The sequence below is a fragment of the Medicago truncatula genome, chromosome 8 (genome assembly GCF_003473485.1).
Source record: "Medicago truncatula cultivar Jemalong A17 chromosome 8, MtrunA17r5.0-ANR, whole genome shotgun sequence".
NCBI classification, from domain to species: domain Eukaryota; kingdom Viridiplantae; phylum Streptophyta; class Magnoliopsida; order Fabales; family Fabaceae; genus Medicago; species Medicago truncatula.
Window position 1 is genome coordinate 32,577,222 of NC_053049.1, and position 23,063 is coordinate 32,600,284.

General features: G+C 31.6%; 3 protein-coding genes across 3 annotated transcripts; 1 reads left to right on the top strand and 2 right to left on the bottom strand.

The window, feature by feature from the left end:
- The first annotated feature begins 7,155 nt into the window (after positions 1-7,155).
- LOC25501548 (histone-lysine N-methyltransferase family member SUVH9) lies at positions 7,156-9,474 on the top strand. The gene has a single exon (XM_039829136.1). The coding sequence runs from the start codon at positions 7,156-7,158 to the stop codon at positions 9,403-9,405; it is 2,250 nt and encodes a 749-aa protein (XP_039685070.1). The 3' UTR covers positions 9,406-9,474.
- Positions 9,475-11,426: 1,952 nt separating this feature from the next.
- On the bottom strand, positions 11,427-15,268 carry LOC25501549 (ubiquitin-conjugating enzyme E2 10). Its single transcript, XM_013590818.3, has 5 exons — positions 15,140-15,268; positions 14,916-15,001; positions 13,170-13,297; positions 12,103-12,207; positions 11,427-11,780 (listed from the first exon to the last, which is right to left on the bottom strand). Exons 2-5 carry the CDS (start codon positions 14,983-14,985, stop codon positions 11,637-11,639), a joined length of 447 nt encoding a protein of 148 aa, XP_013446272.1. The 5' UTR covers positions 14,986-15,001; positions 15,140-15,268; the 3' UTR covers positions 11,427-11,636.
- A 3,652-nt stretch (positions 15,269-18,920) lies between these two features.
- LOC25501550 (uncharacterized) lies at positions 18,921-22,494 on the bottom strand. The gene is made up of 2 exons (XM_013590819.3): positions 22,101-22,494; positions 18,921-20,258 (listed from the first exon to the last, which is right to left on the bottom strand). Exons 1-2 carry the CDS (start codon positions 22,400-22,402, stop codon positions 19,046-19,048), a joined length of 1,515 nt encoding a protein of 504 aa, XP_013446273.1. The 5' UTR covers positions 22,403-22,494; the 3' UTR covers positions 18,921-19,045.
- Positions 22,495-23,063: the final 569 nt, after the last annotated feature.

Here is a 23,063-nt window from a genome sequence, read left to right on the forward strand (position 1 = left end):
ACATAACAACCTAATCTAGACCGACACGACAAGCCTAGATCAGAGCCGACACAACATCGATATCGGAGGAAGCTCCCGATATCCCAAGCAAAGACTCACCGAGACTACTCCTGCACAACGTCTACTCACTCATACAGGCAAGTAGGCGGTTAAAACCACTGGGGGTAAGCATTACATTGTCATAATCCAAATAACAGTTATCACGAACATTTCAATTACATCATGCATTTGATCAATAAAAATATTCACATAACAATACTTACATCAGAACCCCAATATCTCACATTAATAATCATCTATCACATGTGTCATAAACAAATATCAATTCACAGTTATTCATACATAATCATCAATTATATACATCATGAACAATCACCAATCATATGTATCAGGAACAAATATCAATTCACAAATATTCATTCACAATCATCAATCTCAAACATCATCAATAATCATTCATCTCAATTCATCACCAATCACATATTTCACATAAGACTCATGTTATGATATGCACTTATTGACACATAAATGCATGTGGTACCAAATCTCAACAAGGTCGTCACCTTTCGATGCCACTTGCACATCGATTGTAAGGGCTCACACCTGCCTTACAATAATCTCGAAGTAAAAGAGTCATCCCTTTTTCAGCAACAACGACTATGATGCATGAACATGTATAAGGACTCGATAATGCGACAACAATTCACAATCTCAACCTCAATATATAGGACAACACCCAATTATATTGATTATCTCCATATCAATGCATTATCAAGAAAACATGCTCATACACAAATAAATCATAGTATTCACCATCATCACATCAACATGATCATCAATAATCCACAATGTTATTCAACATCAACTATCACATATAGTTCACCAATTCGGGCATTCTCATATTCCAAGTAAGAGGGAAAACAACATCTCATGATAAATATTATATTCAACATCATCATACATAAACATGATTATCAATAATCAACAATGTCATTCAACATTATCATTCACACAATTTCACTTAACCATATGAACATTTCACCGTACCAACTTGAAACGAAACAATCATAGACAAGTTAAAACAATTAACCAATCTTAATCGACAATGTATACATGAAATTAAGTCGTCTTCGGATCATCAACATTAAACCAAGCACAACTTAAGTTCATAGAAAAATCCCATTTTCACAACCTTTCACTTCCCACCCGAAATGTCATTTTTACTTTGATTAAGATATTGACCATCCTTGCAAGCATCACCTAAGTCTATATGAGCTGTAGGTTCACTTGCAAGCCTTATTAGATTACAAAATTTGCTTTCGACAAAGTTTGGAATTCTCAAAATTTCACAAGTTAAGACTCATTTAAAAAATTACAAGTATATGCAAGCAATCATTGTTCCAGTAGGTTTTGGAGGATCAACAGTGGTTAAACATGTTTAAGACATCATTTAAGAAAACTCGGATTGGCCCCCAAAGACCCGGAACAAAAGATCAAAGTGGCTGAGACTGGAGCTGTTCGCTTAAGCGACCACCTGGTTCGCTTAAGCGAACAAGTTATAGTAGCAACTCACTTTGTTCGCTTACTTGCTCGCTCACAGTTCGCTTAAGCGAACTGAACCCAGAAAAGACTATGAATGTTCGCTTACCAGGTCGCTTAAGCGAACCTCTAAGCGAACCTTCACAGGTTTGTAGAAAAAGTTATGGGTTTGGAACCCTTTCCACTCAAAATTATATCTCAAACCATCAACACATTCACATTTCCAAATACATAAATGCATACTCAATTATTCACTCTAAGTACTTCATTAAACACAATATCAAGTTTGGAAAAGTTCCACAGCTCAAAGAAAAAGTTATGATAAGTTTTCACAAAAATCCACATGACCCATGTGTAGTAATTTAATCATATCTCAAGTTCTAAAAATCATTTGGACGTCAAACCAAGGCCATTAGAAAGCTAACAAAATTATCTACAACTTTCATGTTTACACCAAAGTCCAATTCAAAACAGAAACGTGTGAAAAAGACACAAGAACGTGAAATCAGAAATGCTGTCAAAAGGCATTTCGCTTAAGCGAACGATTCTTCGCTTAAGCGAACTGCTTACAGTAGCTGTTCGCTTACAGCTCGCTTCCGGTTCGCTTAAGCGAACAGTCATCATTTATGCATAATTTTTCACGGGTTTGAACCATTTTTCACCCCAAAACCCAAATTTTGACCCCTCAATGCCCAAATGTGTTCCCAGAACATGTTTATAGGTCAATATGACTAAAAAGACTTACAAAGACACAATCAAACTTGAAAACACTTGACATTTGAGCTAACTCTTCATTTTCACCAAAACACCAACACAATTCAAATTATCATCATCAATCGATGAATATGCAAACCCAAGCAATTATTCATCAATCATAATATCAAATAACATTCATAACATCAATTGAACATGAATCACATCTCAAATTAACAACAACTTAGGAGAAATTCACCAATTGAGCACAATATTCATAACTTATCATTTTTGCATATATGAACATGTAATTTCACCAACAATCATACAACTAACATAAATTCATGCATACAAACATAACATCACAGCAAGAGCACGAATTTAGCATGAATTGTTCATCAACTCATTTTCATACAACATGAGATTATACAAAAATTACACATGATTATGATAATCACTAACCCCCTTACCTTTGAAGATGATTATCTCTAACCCTTACTTCAATTCAGCTCCTAGGTCACCCACTTGATTCCTAAAGCTTCCCTTCAACCCTCTTGCTCTTCTCTTCACCTCTTCTCTCTACCTCTCCCTCTCTCTATGAAAAATATTTTGTGAAGTGAATAACAATTCTATGACAACCCTAGTGTTATCCCTCTTAATGGGCTCAACTCAAATTCTAATGGGCCTAACCCATTCTAACACAATTCAAAAAGTTTCTATACACTCAACGATAATTACTAACAACGGTAACATCTAGCCAATGGTCACTAACGGTAAAAACTAATTACTACACTAGTAACTTAGTAAAATAAGGGTTCTCACTAATTAATAAAATGATTCTCACCAAAATTACCATTTTACCCTTACCCGCCAAATGACCAAAATACTCTTCTAATACGGTAATCCATTTAATGCACCCGATGACAATAAAATACACACAATAACAATTAATCACACACAATCACATAATAAAAGTAATTAAAATAAAACTAGCTAAAAATCGGGCCGTTACACTAGGTACCCAGTGACTTGCAAAAAAGTCACAAATTTGTGACTTTTTTGCCCTTGAACTACCGAGAGGGAGAGTGTGTTATGTACTCCTAAAATTCATAGATGGGAAAACCTTTAAGAACATTGGTCATCATACCTTTGAAAATTTAGGAACGCCAATTTAAGTCTATGTTTCAACTACCATTGAGAGAGTAAGACCCTACACGTAAGGATCATTGTGTGATCAACATGTGCAACTAAACATTGGAGGGATAAAGATAAATCAATCGAGAGAGTAAGGCCCGACATGTAAAGATCACCGTGCGATCACCAGGTGCAACTTGACAAATCGATTAGGTTAGTTAGATCCCGACAGACTCATCACTTAGATAGTCTACTTAAGATAACTAAACACGACATAAAAGTTATTTAATTCCAACAAATAAATAGGGGGAATTCAAAGAGTTATAACCACTGCTTACTTTTCTGCAACCAAAATAGGTAACTTACTCTGTTACAAACAGATAAAAATTGCAATTTTCTTATCCCTCAACTCTTTATTTATATTTTGTTAAGCCAAATAAGTAATGCGAATTGTTTGGACAAAATGACAATCCATGTGGATATGATACTCTACTTACACTTTATTACTTGGAAAGTGATTTGGTACACTTGCCTAATCCGACTATCATTATAACTTTATAAATCTTAATAAAATAATATCATAACCTCATTATATCTAAACCACAAGAAAGGGTTAGCTCATGATGAGCTTAACCACGAAGATGAAGGTGAAATGCAACATAAATGAAAACATGAAAAACTAATTTGAAATATAAAATAAAGTTAACATAAGATTACAATCCAATAAGGAAGGAGATGAGCTTTGGAGTATCACCCGAATAATCCTAACTCTAAATCCTTAAGAACTAGATCTCATGCTACTTAACCATAGCTGGACTTGGCCGCTTAATTCACAAATGTAAAAGATTGGACCCTTGGTACTAAAATGTGGTTTTCCTTTTATAGTACAAGGCCAACCACTACAAGTTGTACCCTTCGATCATTTTTCTATGAGCTGTCCTTATTTTATCCTACCTACTCCAAGCACATTCCTTTATCCTCGTACCTCCAATCATTGGCATCAACTCATAGAACTTAACCATTAAGCAATGATAGGAGATGATCTTATGTACTCGTACTGATGTACGACCCAACTGGTGATCCATAGCGCTACATATTTCCATATCCCCAACGAAGCATCATCCAGTCCATGATGTAGCTTTCCAGATCTCCAATTCCATTCTTCTCCATGTTCCATCAAACATCCAAAACAAAAATTACTAGTTCAAAATGACCACATAACACTAAAAACTAATTAAAACTATAAAATCCTAAATATGCACTAATTAGATGTTTTAGGCCATACATTTACTTAATTTCTCATTCATTATGGGGATAAGTGCAACGTGATAACCAATTACTTTGCTAGTTATCACCCCTCAATTTTCAAAAGATATAATGGATCCATAATAATATCAATCAAGCTAGTGGTACCCATATATTAAAGAAAAGGCTAAAATATGTTTTTGGTCCATACAAATATAGCGAATTTGGGTTTTTCTCCCTCGTAAAAAAAAAATTGAAATCAATACCAGCAAAAAATTTTGTTTTTTAAAAAGGTCCTTAGGCCCACTCTCTTGCTTATGTGTCTGATTTTCCCATAAGTGTCACTTGCTGATTGTTTAATTGTGCACATGTGGCGGCCACGTGTAACTGATTTCATTTTTATTATTTATAATTAATTTTTAAATAACAAAAATAAAAAATTGAAAAAAAACTGGAAATTAATTTTCGATATAAAAAAGATTGAAAAAATCAAAATTAATAAAAAAAATGCAGTTTATTTTTAAAATAAAAAAATATGGAACTTAATTTTCAAAATTAAAAAGAAAAAATAGAAAATAATTTTCGAAAATTAGAAGGAAAAAAATCAAAGTAAAAAAAAGATTTTTCAGTTTTTTTTTCGAACTTAAAAAGGTTTTTTATTTTTTCCTGGGAATTAATTATTGTAAAAAAAAAAAAGTTAGATAACATTTTTCTAAAATGTTAAAAAAACTAGGAAATTTATCTTTAGATTTTGATTTCAAAATTAAAAAGAATTTATTTATTTCAAAAATCTAAAAATATATTTTCAAAATTAAAAAAATCGAAAAAAAAATAATTTCCGAAAATTAGAAAGACTTGCAAAAAAAAAGACAAAAAGAATTTTTCATTTTTTTTCGAAATAAAAAAATTCTAAAAATAGAAGGAAATTAATTTTCGAAAATCAAAATTAATTTTGTGAAAAAATTTAATTTAATTATTTTAAAATTTTTGGAAAAATTAATTTCCGTATTTTTTAAAATTTATTTTTATTTTTAAATGTTTTGTTTTAATTTCAAAAATATATATATATATTTTTTAAAAAGAGTTTAATAAAGAATTAAACTAAAATAATTACCAGGTGGCTGCCAATTGTGCAAAGTTACACGGTCAGCGGATACCACATGGGCATAAATTTGTCAAATCATCAATAAAGTGGGGCCAATGACTATTTTAAAAAACAAAAAAATTTGCAGGGATGGATTTCAAATTTTTTTTTTTTACCAGGGACCAAAACTCAAACTTGCTTTATTTGCAGGGACCAAAAGCATATTTTAGCCTAAAGAAAAACCATGAAACAAGGTGTTTACATAGTATTCACAAAACACCGACAATATGACCACACACAAAAATGTGTTTGTACTTTTTCACATAAACTGAGTCACTCTTCTTGATTATGCGCTATACTTTTGACATTGGACCCAAATATTAAAAGGAAGCACAAAATGATGTGTTAGCACAATATTCATGTGAGTAACGAAAATTTAGCAAAAAAAAAGTTTCTTTAATCTTTTTCACCTAAAGTGATGACCTCTTTCCATTTTTCTGCCTAATCAAAAGGAAATATGCTTTGTACAAGGTCCATTTATTTCAATCTTTCTTTCCTTCTTATTGCAATTATTTATTGTTATTTCTCTTTAAAACCTTAGTATTCAAACACTACCTTGGATTATGAGTAATACCAGTCAAACTAATGAGGACCACATATTAAAAGAAATGCGAGAAACAAAGTATTTACATAGTTTTCATGCAACTTGGACAATGTCCATGTCTGTTTTTCTATTGTGTTTAATTGAATATCTATTTTATTACACTTAGTTATAAATTTTTGGAATATAACACAAATAATTTTGGCAAATAAGATCAAAATAAACTATTTTTATAGTGCTCGATATTATTTCTATTGCAATGATATTTGACTCATTTTTTTAATTGAATATTTAAATGATATTATAAAATAGATAAAATTAGAAATGCAATAGTTTAAATAAAGTGTAGAGTTAAAAGAAAATGACAAGCACCAATGAACTCTCACATACAACTGCAGAGTCTCATTCGACCCGAGGTGAAGGTGTCAAACTTGGCTATATCAACATTGTCGGTTAAGCTAGATCTTACAGAAAAATTTCATTATAATAATATAATTAATATCAATAAAGTTCGGTCAAAATAAAAATAAAAATTAATAATGTTTAATAAATTTACCTTAGTAGTTTATATGTTTCTTTAACATGTAAGAAAGACCAAATGTGGCTATATAAACAAATTTCGTACAGTCTTATACATCATCATACCTATAACTATAATTCCTAAATATCTTAGAGAGAGAGATAGAGAGAGATTTTTGTTTTCTATCATCAAATTGTTCTCCGCTTTCATATATTTTTTCATTTCATAACCTCACTCCAATGCCACTCTTCCTCTAACCTCCCTCGAAACAAAACAGAAAAAAGTACACAACAACTCTACTTCGCTCAATTCTCATTCAAATTCACCATCATAACTCCAATGCATCCTTTCTCATTAACCCTTGAAACCCCTTCTTCTTCTTCTTCTTCTTCTTCTTCTTCTATTTCTCAACCTTCTTCTCATGTTCCTATTCCTACTATCACCCCCGATCTTAGTATTTCTCATCAAATCCCTAAAATTTCAACCTTAAATCACACCACTCTCACCCCACCCCCAATCACCACCATATCCACCAGAACATCACTTCAAACGTCACTCGTTCCAAACCTGGAACCTTTTAACAATTTCTTCGCATCCCAAGATTCCCAACAACAACCTAATTTCTCTCCTGAATCAGAAACCGATGATCAACTCGACCTATACACCAAATTCTACCACACCTCAAAATTCTACCCTTTTCTCGAAATCGTCGATTCCAACAATGATTTTGTTGTTTCATTGGAGAATACGGTAAATGTTTGTAACCAGAACCTAAATCTCAACCTTAATTTGGGGGTGGATTCGGTAAATGATGGAAATGATCGAGCTATTTTTGTGGTTCCTGAGCAACAAGAGTCGAGTTTGATGGTGGATATGGTTAGGGAGAAGGAGAGCCAGGTGATGGAACTTGTGAGGTTTTTAGATCTAAGTACGAAGGATCAAATGCACTTTCATCATGAGATAAGGAGGAAGCGAATGATTTATGATTCCCTTCGCGTGTTGGTGAGTATTGAGGAGGAGAAGAGAATGAACGAGGAGAAGAAATTGGATGCAGAAGTTGCAGTTGTGGAGGCAGAGATGAGAGTGGGTGAGGAGAATAGGGTGGTGGCTACCAGGGTGGAGGGGGAGACAATTAATGGAATAAGGCGTCGTAGTCGCAACCAAATTCATGGCTATATGACGGCTGCAACATTAATGAAGGAGTGTGGGTTATGGTTGTATCATGATCAAAGGATAGTTGGACCGATACCTGGAATTTATGTTGGTGATGTGTTTATGTTTAGGATGGAATTGTGTGTAACTGGTTTACATATGCATCCTCAAGCTGGTATTGATTATTTATCAAATAGTATCTCTTATAATGGTGAACCAATTGCTACTAGTGTGATTGTTTCAGGTGGTTATGAGGATGACATGGAATTAGATGATGGTGATGTTATAATCTACACTGGCCATGGAGGGCGAGAGAAGAATTCCTCAAGGCAAATTTGTGATCAGAAATTGGAGGGTGGAAACCTTGCATTGGAAAGGAGTATGCATTATGGGATTGAGGTTAGGGTTATTCGTGGGATGAAGTATGAAGGGAGCGCATCTACTTCTGGTAAGGTTTATGTTTATGATGGATTGTATAAGATTGTTAGTTGCCGGTTTGATCTAGGAAAGTCTGGTTTTGGAGTTTATAAGTATAAGTTATTGAGAATTGAGGGGCAAGTGAAGATGGGTAGCACTATTCTCAAAGATGCTAGGGATATTAAGAAAATTGAGTTGGATTTCATGCCTATGAGTTGTCTCTCTATTGATATTTCAAATAATAGGGAAAATGTTCCAATTAGGCTATTTAATGATATAGATGTCAATCAAGAACCTCTTTATTATATGTATCTTCCGAATACTACTTTCCCGTGGTTTGTATTTCATCAGAGTGGGGAAGCTAATGGTTGTGGATGTAAGGAGGCTTGCACTGACGGTTGCTTTTGCGCTATGAAGAATGGAGGAGAGTTTCCCTATAATCTACATGGATTGCTTGTGAAAGGGAAACCTTTGATTTTTGAATGCGGCCCTTTTTGCTCATGTCCTCCTAATTGTCGAAACCGTGTTGCACAAAAGGGGCTCAAATATAGCTTGGAAGTGTTTAGGTCTACACAGACAGGTTGGGGAGTTAGATCCTTGGACCTTATTCAGGCTGGATCATTTATCTGCGAGTATACTGGTGTTGCTATGACTAGTGAACAAGCTCAAACTTTAACAATGAATGAGGACTCGTTGGTATATCCTAGTAGATTTGCAAATAGATGGGTAGAATGGGGTGATTTATCTCAGATATACACTAAATATGTGCGACCATCTTATCCACCAATACCTCCTTTAGATTATTTTCTTGATGTGTCAACAATGAGAAATGTTGCATCCTATATGAGCCATAGTTCGAGTCCAAATATATTCATTCAGTATGTTCTCTATGATCACAACAATTTGTTGTTCCCTCATGTCATGTTATATGCAATGGAGAACATCCCTCCTATGAGAGAACTCTGCATAGATTATGGCATCTCAGACGAGTGGGCGAACAAGATGTCTATATGTATGTAACTAAGCAGTTTTGTAAGGTTGCTAAAGCCGAATCTTGGACATGGATAACTTTGGTGAATGATAATACTATCAATTATATTTCTTCTTTTTTAAGTTGTTATCTTTTAAGTATGCCTTCTTATTTGGTAGCTTGTGTTGCCTTCTTCATAAGTGATTTTGCAGTTTTGTAATGAATTTTAGAAATTATCATGAAAAATCATAAAGACCAACTACAAACTCATGTGTATTGCACAAGCGGATCTGCGTATCATGCATGATGAAAGGCAAAACACTTTACAGCTACTTCCTCATCGCATCATGCATGCAAAGCTTCACATCGCACATGTATGTTCCTCAAGTTAACTAAACGATCTTCTCCTTATTTTCCCATTAGTAACACGTGTGTTTACTCCTGACAAATAAATAAGGATACTCCTATATAAACATTTCCCTCCTTCCTATTCTTTCATCTCAAACTCCTATATGGATTAACACATGTGTTTAATCTTGTTATTGTTAATCTTCGGTGTTTTATTCCTCTAATGGAAAACAACATTGACGATGGCTTCATCAATGGAGGAAATCAACAAGAAAACCCTTTTAACATTTTTGTAGTGACGTTCATTCCATTGGAGGATCTTCCTCCTCTAGAAGTAGAAATCGTTCCCTCTTTATTCCTTCTTTTCGCAATAGAATAAATTCCTAATGAATAAGAAAGGATCCAATCCTAATATTTCTTATTTTTATACTTATGAATGGTGATATTTTGATTCTTTATCTAGTGTAATTTTTATATATTAATAAAATTATTGCTTTATTTTTTCTTTCAATTACTTTATTTTTATTCATGTTTTTTTTTACATCTTTTTAATCATGGTTTGATTCTTTAATTGTTTTTTAATATTAAAATTATAAAATTATATTAGCATTTTATAATGTTTATGCAATGAAACATCCATACACTTCAAGTCTTCAATTTATACAAGTACATTTTAGTATATATATCCAAACATAAAAAACTTATTGTATAAGAGCTTATGATGTAAGCACATTGAGTATAAGAGCTTATGATATAAGCTTTTGTGCTAAAAGCTCTAATTCTATAAGCATTTATGGGAGAGGTTTATCGAAACGGGGACTTGATAATTCAGTATTTGTAGTTTTTTTTATTATTTACGAACAATATTATTATTAATCAATATTGACAATATTTTCATCGTAATTTTCAAGTATTAGTTTTGCAACGAGACAAACCTGTTCATTACCTTCAAAGGGTAGCCACACACCTAGTTTGTTCTCAATTTTTATACCAAAACCGCACCTGTATTTCGTCTTTTCGAAATGAATCATCATCCCCAACAATATAACATTAAGGATTCATTTGAATTGACTTTTTTGAACTTATCTACTAAGCTACACCCTTGTATAGATGTTTGAATATATAAAGTACTCATGGGGGTGTTGGTATAAAATAACGAGTTAGTCCGATTGATTACTCGTATTCTTTTCTGAAAACTCGGTGATAGATTCAATCTGTTGTTTCACCTTTTATGTCACTTCCTCTTTTAACACCTCTGTTTAGTATTTCTTACACTAAAATCACAGGGGCATAAACAATATTGGAACTGAACTTCAAATGTTGCACCAACAACCATAGTTAGGTAGGATAATATAAGAGAAATGATATCTGTACAACCATTATTTGACAACTTTTGAACAACTTTCTCTCGCATACTCACATGAGATTCTTATTCTATCTCTTTCTTTCTCCATTATTTTTGACCAATAAGAAGAGAGAAAAGCAAAGTTGTCACCAAAGTTGTCATCAATTGGATGTACAAATATCACTGCTCATAATATAAAAAAGTGCACTATGAAGGATTCACTTGGATCTTCATCGAGAAATAATATAGCGATGTTTGGTTCCACGTCCCTTAAAATCACAACAGGAAACCATGACAAAGTGGAAGCTACACCTTGTAGCTTGTGGAAATCATGGTGAATAACCGGATTGTGGTGGAAACATTAAACCAAACATACCCTTAATATAAACTAAATGAAATAGATGCAGAACATATAAGCGAGCGAGTTTGCGTGCATAAACTTCATATAATTCGAAACTGCCTTTCCAAAAATGCACAGTTCCAAAATGGCAGATGAGAGAGTAGAGTATCACATTTGTTTGGATCAATTCAAGACTATTTATTAACTACAGCTACTATAGATAAAATGTAAAACATCTTGGCCATCCCTTAACCCATGGCATATTTCTGGGTCCATGACCGAGCAGTGGCCTCATACTTAGTTTTGTCACTCTTGTACATATGAGCAATTTCAGGGACCAGAGGATCATCTGGGTTGGGATCAGTCAACAGAGAACAAATAGACAGTAGCACCTGCAAAATTTTAATATTTCAGTTTCCCTGACAAGAAAATTCAAACAAACCAAAAAACTATTCCATTCACTTAATCACTCGTCCAGTATAATTTGTCATTTTAGATTAACAATTAAACATTAATTACATTTTTCCACTATTAATACACTCTTATTTATTGTATCTCGACACACAAAACAACTCCATTAACTACAATTAATATAGGTACTTTCGTAAATGAAGCTCATTTTACCATAGAAATTAGCACTCTGCATGATTTTCATAGAAATGTATGTAATCTTAAAAGACAAATAATATGAAGTAGATAGAGCATTAAGATCACCTTGGATATTGTGAGGGCAGGGCTCCATTGCTCTTTCAGGATGTCAAGGCAAATGCTACCATTACTGTTGATATTAGGGTGGAAAACCTTTGTGCGGAATGAAACCTGAACATATTGATAATGAATGTCATACAAACACTCACACAAAGCGGAATTATGAAGAGTGCTAATTAAATCTCATATCAAATTCAAAATCTAATCAACAACACATGAAAAACGATTGCAGCATCTCTATAATGAACAACTAGCTACACATAATTAGGGTGGATTGAATCAGATTGGGGATTTCTGTGCACCAATATTACAACCTTGCAGTATCAAGTTGTGATAATGACTCCCAATATTACCAACAAAAGGGGGAGCAAAACAAGACAAAACAAGACAATGTAATATCTGAAGATCAAGATCATGCCTAAGATTGGGAGAGGGATAGCAAAATCCTAACAAGGATCATAAGATCCTACAAACATAACATATGGTGGGTGCACAACATCAAACTAACCGTTGCGCTGCTAGCAAGAGCTGGTATTTATACAAAATTAACAGAGTGTGTGCGTGTGTTTTTTTTGAAGCGAAAGTAATTGGGGAAGCCATGGCTCCCAGTGTATTTAAAGTAAAAATAATTGGGGTTTGGGGAAGCCATGGCTTCCACGTGTCATAAAGAAGATCCGCCACTACCTGTTTAGAATGGTGAAATTGCAAGATTGTGCGATTTAAATTGTGATTTTTACAACGGCGATAATATCACATGTTTGCAACAAATATCAAATCCACTACAATTGATATTTAATTTTAAAAGCTTATGAAATTGCTCATCAAATTCAATACAACATCTGTCCTTGCAAAAATAAATTGGAGTTACTAGAGTCTCTATCGATCACTATATTGATTTCCATTGTTATATGCTGGCTAAAGTGAAATTTATAATACGATAACACAAAAAATATCTGAGCTAACATAAAAGAAGTGAAGAAAGATCTTCTTGCATAAAGAGTGTACTTACTACCTAGACATATAGCTCAACATGTGTCTGTTATACATTTGCATAAAGCAGAATTTGGGTTTACCTTGGGTGGTTTGAAAGGATAATCCGGAGGGAAGTGAATTTGCACAAGAAACACACCTCCCGCAAATGGGCTATCTCCTGGGCCCATGATTGTAGCTTGCCAATGGAACATGTCATCAGCGACAGGGCCTGCATAAAGTTTAAAAACAAAAATTATTATACTGACTGAACAATCGAAGTGTAATTAAGACAAGTATGAATCAAAAGAGAATTATTAAAGAGGTCCTACGATTACCAGCATTGTGTTATTTATTATTTTTAAGCATTAATTAAAAGCAATGGACTGCATAGTTGAATGCATAACACACATATATTTTAGTTTTATCTGATTTACTTCTAGTTCTAGCAGAAGGCACCCAGTTCACTTTATCTTAGTCTTGTAAACTTAAATCATTTCATGTGGGAACTAGAAACAGACAAAATTCCAAAGCAATTAAATAAGTCATTCATGAAAAACTATGAAATCTGACACTACAAACATGTGGAAACTAGAAACAGACAAAATTCCAAAGCATTAAAATAAGTCGACAGGTATGCATGAGATACATCTCGATAGATAAGTATTCAGAAAGTATCAAATTTTAACAACAAAAGATTCAACACAATTTTAAGTGTGTTTCATTATTTCATACATCCCCGCCAAAATAAAATAAAAAATGCATCTCATTTCATAAAATTTGCAAAAACCAAAATGGAGTCCCAGTTCACGAGCCAGGCCTTGTAATCGAGCGTACTGCAGGGCCATTTTCGCTCTTGCTGTGTGTTCTGTGTTGCAAAGCCGCTTTGCTCTAGTCACCACATTTTCCATGCATCTCTTTTAAGTATAGTGCGTTTAAATTAATTTTAAGCGTTATTGTATCATAGTTTTAAAAAAAAAATATGTCATGCATCCCCATACTTCAGTTATGCGTCCTATCATAATTTTGAAAAAATGTTCTGTATCCCTATACCTTAACTTAATCATCCAATGAAAAGAGTACAAATTTGAGCGTAAAAATCATGTTCAAGTAAAAGATACAAATCCTAATCCAGCTTTAAGTTAGAATAAATTTCACAGGCAAAATCAATTCTAATCAAGAACTTCAAACATATCAAAACCATTCATAATCACTTTTGGCTCTCCCAAAAGAGAATCCAAACATTCACTTCAACAAAAAACCTCAAACATTCCAAAATCAATATTAATTTTTCATAGTCAATTTTTTTCTCCCAGAAGTGAATATGCATACAAGACAACACACACATCCATATACATATAGGGGTGCATACAATCGTACATAATAAATATATTAAACTAATCACATAAAACTTTGTTGAAATTTTAATATCAAAAGAAAAAAATTTAAAATAAAATCTAGCATCAGCAATCAAATCATGATTATTTAATTTCATTAAGTGGTATCTATCATTTTTATTGCTTAAATCCTCTACAATCCATGCCCTAACCCTAAAGCACGTGACACATGTCGACATCTCAATAAAAATTACATACTCATTTTAAATCAACCAACGTAAAAAAAAAAAAAAAAAAGATAAATTAAACAGAGGGAATAATAAATCAAGGCTATAGAGCACGAGACAAATGTCGACATCGTAAATAATTTGAGAAAATAACATAATTCAGCATAATTATATATAATTTGAGAAAATAACATAATTGAGGGTAATTATATGTGTATGGCGGACACCAGAACACGCTTAATCTGAAGAATATATTTGTTTGATAGATCAAGGTAAAAGAAAATACCAGCACTACAAGAAGCAGGAGGATCCTTCTGCAAGTCCTTCAATTCCTTATTGATCCGCTTAGAGGCCATCTCGTTGTCGTAAACACTGTTGACATCATTATTATTTCAAAATCATATCATATCATATCGTACATGTGATTAATTAAATATATTGATGGTTATTGAATATTTAGAATAAGAGAAGAGAAATATGAAAGAAAAAAGAGTGATGTGATTCACTGACCTTAGGGTTTGGGGCGATCGGTATATGAAAAGCAGAAGAAGAAGGGTTATGCTATGCGTTTGAGGAGCGTTCAGTATTATATAGTGGCAGCAGTTCCGTGCTTTCGGGCCTTTACTCTTTGCCACGCACTCTGTTACTTGCCACATAATCATACGCTATTTTATTTTCTTTTCAAAATCAAAATTAAATATTAATTAATTAATAAAATATTACTCCCAGATCTCAAGTAATGAGATTGATAGAAAGATAAGCAATGTTCTTAACACTTCTCCAAAATATTATTCAAAATCTTAAAAATTTAAGTATAATTAAACAAATTTAGATTTAGTAGGGACTAAATTGAGTGCATAATTTTTTTTATATGGACTAAAAACACTATTAAAATTAAGTAAGGACTAAACTTAAAAAATCTCAATTTTATAGGGACCAAAAACATATGATGTCATTTACCACATGGCAGTCATGTCACTTGAAATGTCAATGTGGCATGTCTGAGTCGGCATTCCGTTAGCCTAGTCAGCACAGTTTGACAGCAAGGACCAAACTTACAAACGAAAAAAAAAATGTTGGGGATGAAAAATTTAATAAAATTTTAATAGAGATCAATGTTGAAAGCTCGCTTATTTGTAGGAACCTTAAACATAATTAACCCTTTAAATTATTCTATCATTTTATTTATATTATTATTGATAAAAAAAATTATTTAACTCTCATTGAAATAGGAACAATCCACAACAATAAGAGAAACAATATACCACGACAGTAACAATGTTGGACATTATAAAAATAATCTTTTGGGTTAACTTTTTCTCTTTGCAAAATTAACTTCAATTTTCAATACAAATAACACATATAACAAATAGATAGGTGTAACTTCAAATATTAAAATAAAAGTGTGACAAATACGATATGAGTATAGTTGAAAAATCACATATTATCTTTCTTGATGTTATTATGCTCGGACATTATAAAAATAAAAACAAAAAAACAAACACGATATGAATATATATTTCAGTTTTTTCGTCTTTTATTCTTTAAAAAATGTAACAAACTAGATGAATATATTTAGAGCAAATAATCACTTTAGTCCTTAACTCTGCACCTCGCTGTCACAAAGGTCCCCTACTCATGATTAAATACAAAGAAGTGTGTGACTCTGCACTTCTGTTATCACTTTAATATCTAACGTTATATAATTATGTTAGGTGATGATGTGACACATGTTTTACGATGACATGTCATTTGATGTGTCACAGAGACTAAAGTGAAAGTAGAAAATTGTCACTTTGGTCCTTTAACCAAAAATCAATATTCACAAATTGAATTTCAAATCCTTAAATCCTTAAATGTCATCTACACCAACTTACTGTTAGGTCTCTGATTGTGCATACTTACTATCAGTTAGGTCCCTGACAGCAAACATGTACTCTCACTATGGTCCCGGTCCCTGGCAAGTTGGTTTGAAAAGGCACAATTTTATTTTCGCGAAAGAAAAGTAAAAAACCTTTAATAAAAGACACTAAATAAAAATGGATTTGAAAGAAAGAAAGGAACGGGAAATTAACAACTAGAGTACACAACAAACACAACATTCCAACTCTCTTAATGGAAAAATTATGTCCTGAACCATAAGTATTCAAAGAAATTGGTATTTGATAGTAATGGTATATACGTCAATAAACATTCTTACCGCCATTGTGACCAATGAACTTTCACATTTTGGTGAAGCAATCTTCAAGTATTTTAGTTATATGAAAATATTTTGTGGTTACCAACATACATTCTAATGGCTTTTGTTGAGCCTTAATAAGTGGTTGATTACATCCTAATTCAGAAATTAGAGAGGACAACTCTACTCTTTGTACTTTAAATATGTTAGATAGTTGGATAAGAAATATTGTTAATACCTACGTAATGTATAAATATTCTAATCTTTAGGTTAGGCAAATCTATATCTAGGATTTTAATGTAATTGAAATAGTTTTTCAATTTACTTATTTACTGTTATATCAATAGTCTTTCGATGTATCAAAATTTGAAAGTAACTTCTGATTGTGCACTATGGTAATCAAAATAGTCACTGACGTTCAAATGCTATGATAATAATATCATATCTCTATATATTTATTTACCGTCATATCACTTCTTATAAGAAAAAAGTTATTGTGAATAATGGTGAACTATTTGAATGACATGAATTATTTTGACTAACAGATTATACAAATAAACACTATTTTTAAATTTTGATAGATTAAAAAACTATTATTATCGATCGTTTTATGTTCAGAGACAAACATAATTATTTGCCAAAAAAAAAAATGAATACATTTTAGAATGGGCCCATGACTATTTCTTTTCTATTCATAATTCAACCAAGTTAATTTGGTTATCACACGTTATTTATAAGAGGAGTGTTATTTGAACAACCAATTTGGTGACAACTTATTTTGACAACCATATTTTACAAAGAAAGAAGTGGTATTGACACGGAAACCATAGTAATAAAGAGATAAAGTAAAAAGTAATGTGAATATGAGAGAGAAAGTTGTTGCAAAAGTTGTCATTAAATAAATGTTCAAATATCATTTCTCTATTTATAATAGGCTTAAATATGATAATCGTCTCTGTAATTTGATCAAATTATGATTTTCGTCCCTGTAAAAAAAAACTTTGAAATACATCACTGTAAAAAAAAAATTATTTGAAAAAGGTCTCTGGTCCCACTATTCAGCTGATTTGACATGGTTTTGGCCACGTGGTAGTTGCTGATTGTGCAACTTTTGCCACGTGGCGTGCCACATAATATTAAAAAAAAATTAAAATTACTGAAAATTGTTTTTAAAATTAAAAAATAATAAAAGAAATTTAAAAAAATTAAAAAACAATTTAAAGTTTAATTTTCAAATTAAAAAAAATCTATTTTTCGAAAATTTAATTTTCAAATTTTAATAGTTTTTATGTCAAAAAATTATGTTTTCGAAAATTTTAATTTTTAAAGTTTTTTTTTTTGAAATATTTTATGATTTTTTAAATTATAAAAAATAATTTTCAGAATTTTTGTTTATTTTTAACTTTTTTTAATTACGTGGACTGCCACGTGGCAAAAGTTGCACAGTCAGCAACTGTCACATGGTAAATAACATGCCAAGTCAAATATGAAGTGGGGTCATGGACCTTTTTCAAACAATTTTTTTTTTACAGGGATGTATTTCAAAGTTTTTTTTTACAGGGATAAAAATCAAAATTGGTTCAAATTACATGGACGATTATCATATTTAAGCCTTTATAATAGGGGTTTGTCCAACATTGCAAATGTTAAAACAACTAATAGTAGTAACTTTTTCTTGGAAAACAACATTTATATATTCAAAAGTTTTATATTTAATATTAAATGTGCAAGTTCCAATATAAAATTTCTATTTTAAACTTCATTTGCACATGATAGAAAAACTCTTATAATATTATCTTCAACTCTTGTATTTTTTCACCTTATCTCTCTCTACCCCAACTTAGTGTACATTTGATTATGCATTAATATAAATTGATTTTAATCAGCCGATTAAAAGTAACTTCATGTAAATTAATTTATATTTGGTTAGATTAATATACACGTGATTTGATTAATCAGTGAAAGGTGTAAGAGAAACTCAAATTGATGTCGATTAAAAGTGAGTTTATGTAAATTAACTTATATTTGGTTAGATTAATATACAAGTGATTCTAATTAATTAGTAAAAGGTGTAAGAGAAACTTTACTTATTCAACCAAAATACACCCAAAATCAATCATCAATCGTAAATATAAGACCGATCTAATAACACCATTGCAAAGAATATGAAAATGCATATAGCATATAAGATTGTTTGATAGTAATTAAGATAAATTTATTCTTATGTGGGTTCTCAATCAAACACTAATAGATTCTTTCGAATCTAATCCAAGATTATCATTGTCTTGGGAGTCACTCTTACTATTGTCACCAACATTTCCAAAAAGCAGAACAATAATTCCAACAAGTGCAGCAACAAAAGCAGCTCCAAAAGATGTTTTAATTTGCCCAGGAACCACTGAAGCAACTGTGAAACCCAAACACAACCCAGCAGCTCTAATCCAACCATACCAAACACAGAAAACACCTTCTTTCCCATTAGGAGCACATTCCAAAATCAAAACTCTTCCAAATGCATGCAAAAGTCCACTTCCAATGCTTTGAACCCCTCCAAATATCAATATATGACCCAATTTCCAATGACTATTCCAAAAATAGAATCCAAAACCAGAAGATAACATTGATAGAAGAAAACCAATGATTTTCATTTTGGCAGAATTTGCCTTAAGTAATAGCTGCAATGGGTGCAAAAGTGGCAAAGAAACTAAAGGAAAAAGGAAATAAATTAACCAAAAATAAAGCAAGTGTGGTGGCCTAATGCAAAGGTTACCAACTATGAAAAGCACACCACCAATGAAAATACACATTGTGGTAAATGATGAGAGGAAAACCCCAAAAAGTCCTCCAATTGCTTTTGGATGTTTGAGTAGAGAACAAGGGTAAAACATGGATTTGTTAATCAAAGAAACTGAAGAAACAGTTGTTCTGTTAATAGCTGTAACGACATGTAAAACACCAACTAACCAAATTAAGCCACTGAAGATTGAAACAATCCAAAGGGTGAAATAATTACGATCATCAGGTTCTCGAAGCATATGGTAAATGAAAGAAGAGATAATGGCTGAACCTAAACAACCAAAAGAAGTAGCATAAAGAGAGAAGAAACTTGAAACTTTGTTTGTTTTGGATTTGTTGAAGGAAGAAATCATGAGAGCAAGATGGTGAGTGTGAGATGAACTTGCAACTGTGCTAGCTAAGACTATGAAAGCAATGTAGGGAATGAAGATTAAGGTTGTTTTGAAGAATCCTGCTGGAAGACAGAAGAAAACTCCAATGCCTGTGGATGCTGCTGTGATTAGGGTTTGGTATTGGCTGTTAAGGTGGAAAGAGATGAAAGTGAGGATTGGAATGGCTAAGGTTAAACCTGAAGCCCATGCAATTGATGTCCATTCCATTGAAGAGAATTTTGAACCATTCACTGTTATTGTGCGCTTTGTGAGAGTGCTGTACCTGCAATAAAATTAATCCAATGGTTTGCATTCATATTTGTGTTACACTTTGGTATGCATGTTATTAAAGAGTTATATCTAAATATAATAAAAAAGGCACAAACTTTAAAATCACTACTAAAAAAAAGTTAAATTAATCAACAGAAATTAGAGATTTTATTTTTGACGTTTTTAATACTTAGTAATGAAATTAGAGACATATTTTATTTAGTTGTCTCTAATTTTGATCTCAATTCAATTTTGGAGTGTTTGTTACTCGTATGAATAACTTTCCTATGAATATAAGGATGGAAGTTTTAAAAAGATGTTTGGTTAATATTATAATATTCATGGAATCTGTTATACAAGGAAATTATAGATAGTTATATATAAATTCTCATCTTCATGAGAACCTTATTCACACTCTTTTCTTTGCAAATTTTTTTCTATTTCTAAAAACATTTTATACTGATAGGAATATATTTTTTTTTTTGAAGGAATATTCATAGGACATCCTTCCCCTAAGAATCCCTTCCTTTAAAAACCATGTGATTAACACCAAAACAAGATATATAACCGTGCTAAATTTAACATCTAGTGTCAACGAATTTTGACTTTATATGTGTGTATCGGTGGTCTTAAACATGTTTGAAGTGTTAAACTGCTCATGGATCTTGACTCTATGTGTGTGTGTGTGTGTATTAGCAATTTAACACATATCATGTTATTTTTGAATTTGTTTTGAAATGGTTTAGGTCATTATGTGATAAAGACTTTAAATAAAATTAAAAATATCTTTAGAGTGTACATGTTTGGATGAAGCACTTGAGAATGAATTTTAGGTAATTTATGTTTATCAATTGAATTTTTTTCATTTCTAAAGATTTTTGTTTGGATAGAGAATAAAAGAATGTATAGTTAACATTTTTGGACTACTTTTATAAATGTGAAAAAGTCGGTCATATTTAAAATTTGAACAACGGGACCAATATGTATTTTCTGAAAAAAAATTAGGAGTGAATTTGCAATTTTTGAAAATTTATAGAGGTTGATTCAAAATTTTGAAAAATGTGGGAATCACTTGTAAAATTTGAAAAAATTCTAAGAACCAATTTAATATTCACATTGTATAGAGTAAGGAAGCAATTTAAAATTCTTAGATTTTGTATCATTTGAAATTCTTTTTTTGAGAGGATGTCATTTGAAATTCTTAAATTTAACCTAGATATAATACCTCATAAATTTTCTATCTTTTGAAAAATCATCTAAATTAATCATTCAAATAATAAAATTTAAGTAGAAAATTTTAAACACACTACCTCTTAAAACACTCCCTCATCTAAACACACTCACAAACTTTTATAAAATTTGATAATTCTTTATACCAATTTTTTTTCTTTTCTTTTTGATAATTGTTATTACGTCGATTGTGAAACTCAATTTGAAATTAAAAGTCCTCAAAGACATTTTAAATGTTGAATCAAAATTAAGTTTTATGATATTAAATTAAATATTGTTCTCATTTTTGGTACTACCTCCGTCTATAATTATAAGACCCTTTTGAGAATTTTTTTTGTCCCTTTTTATAAGACACATTTGCTATTTCCAACATTAATTATTTCTTCAATTAGCAATAAATAACATGTTGAAAACATAAACCAACCCTCTTTCTTAAAGGATAAAATTGTAAAAACAATAGTAATTACAAACATATTTAATACAAATATCCATTATCTTAATTCCCGTTATTTTTTCAAAAAAACCCTATAATTAGGGACGGAGGTAGTACTAATGACAATTAATAATACATAGTTCGGAGTTCAAACTCCGGACACCACCAATAAAAAACTGAACTTGAACTTACAGATGAATTTCCTTGTCTGAACAGATCATGCCATGGTGACTATTTTGCCAATCTGGAACAGGATCCGTAGGTAGAATCTGTAACTGACTAATAATAAGAGGAAAGAGTACAGGTATAACAACAGTTTGAACAAAGTAAGAGCAAAACTCATACAAATACCATCCCCAAACTTCATATCTTGATGGTTTCTCTCCTATTGATCCTTCAAATTCATTACTATTGTCTCTTGATTTTACCACTTTCTTGGATTTGCTATGTAACACTATTGAAGGTTCAGCTTCAATTGTACTAGCTTGATCCATCTTAATTAGGTGGTTATTTTGTGGAAAGAAAATGAAACAAGAGATTATATATTGAAAGAATGAATGGTATTTACAATGGAAGTGCTGGCCTATGGATAATAAACGTGCAAAAACAGCTGGGTTAACGAAACTTTCAAGGCTGCAAAAACAAACTTAGATTCTTGTTTTGTTTTGGAATATTGGTGTTGCTTTTGTCTTTTGTGTTTTTATTTGTAAAAGAGAATGTGTTTGTTACTACTGAGGCTTTGGAATTTCCATGTCGCCACAGTTTTGACAAAAAAAAAAATTGACAAAAATATAAATGATATTCAAATTGATAAAGTACATTTATACACTACTAATTCGTTGAAAAGGATGAATATACACTTAAACTCAACATAAGAATAAAGTATACAACTCTATAAATATGATTATATTTAAGTGTTCAAAATATTTTGTGTCTTCATATCTATAATGTAGACGACATCAAAGTCATTAATTGAATCTACATTCTATTTAAATTGATCAAACAAATTAAACGTAACAAACACCTTAACAAGACAAGAAAGACAAACAAAGTCTACAAAAACGACAAACAAACAACATCGCACTAAGCCGATGAAATCATGAAAGAAAAACTATATATATATATATATATTTATGTGTGCGCGCGCACACGCAC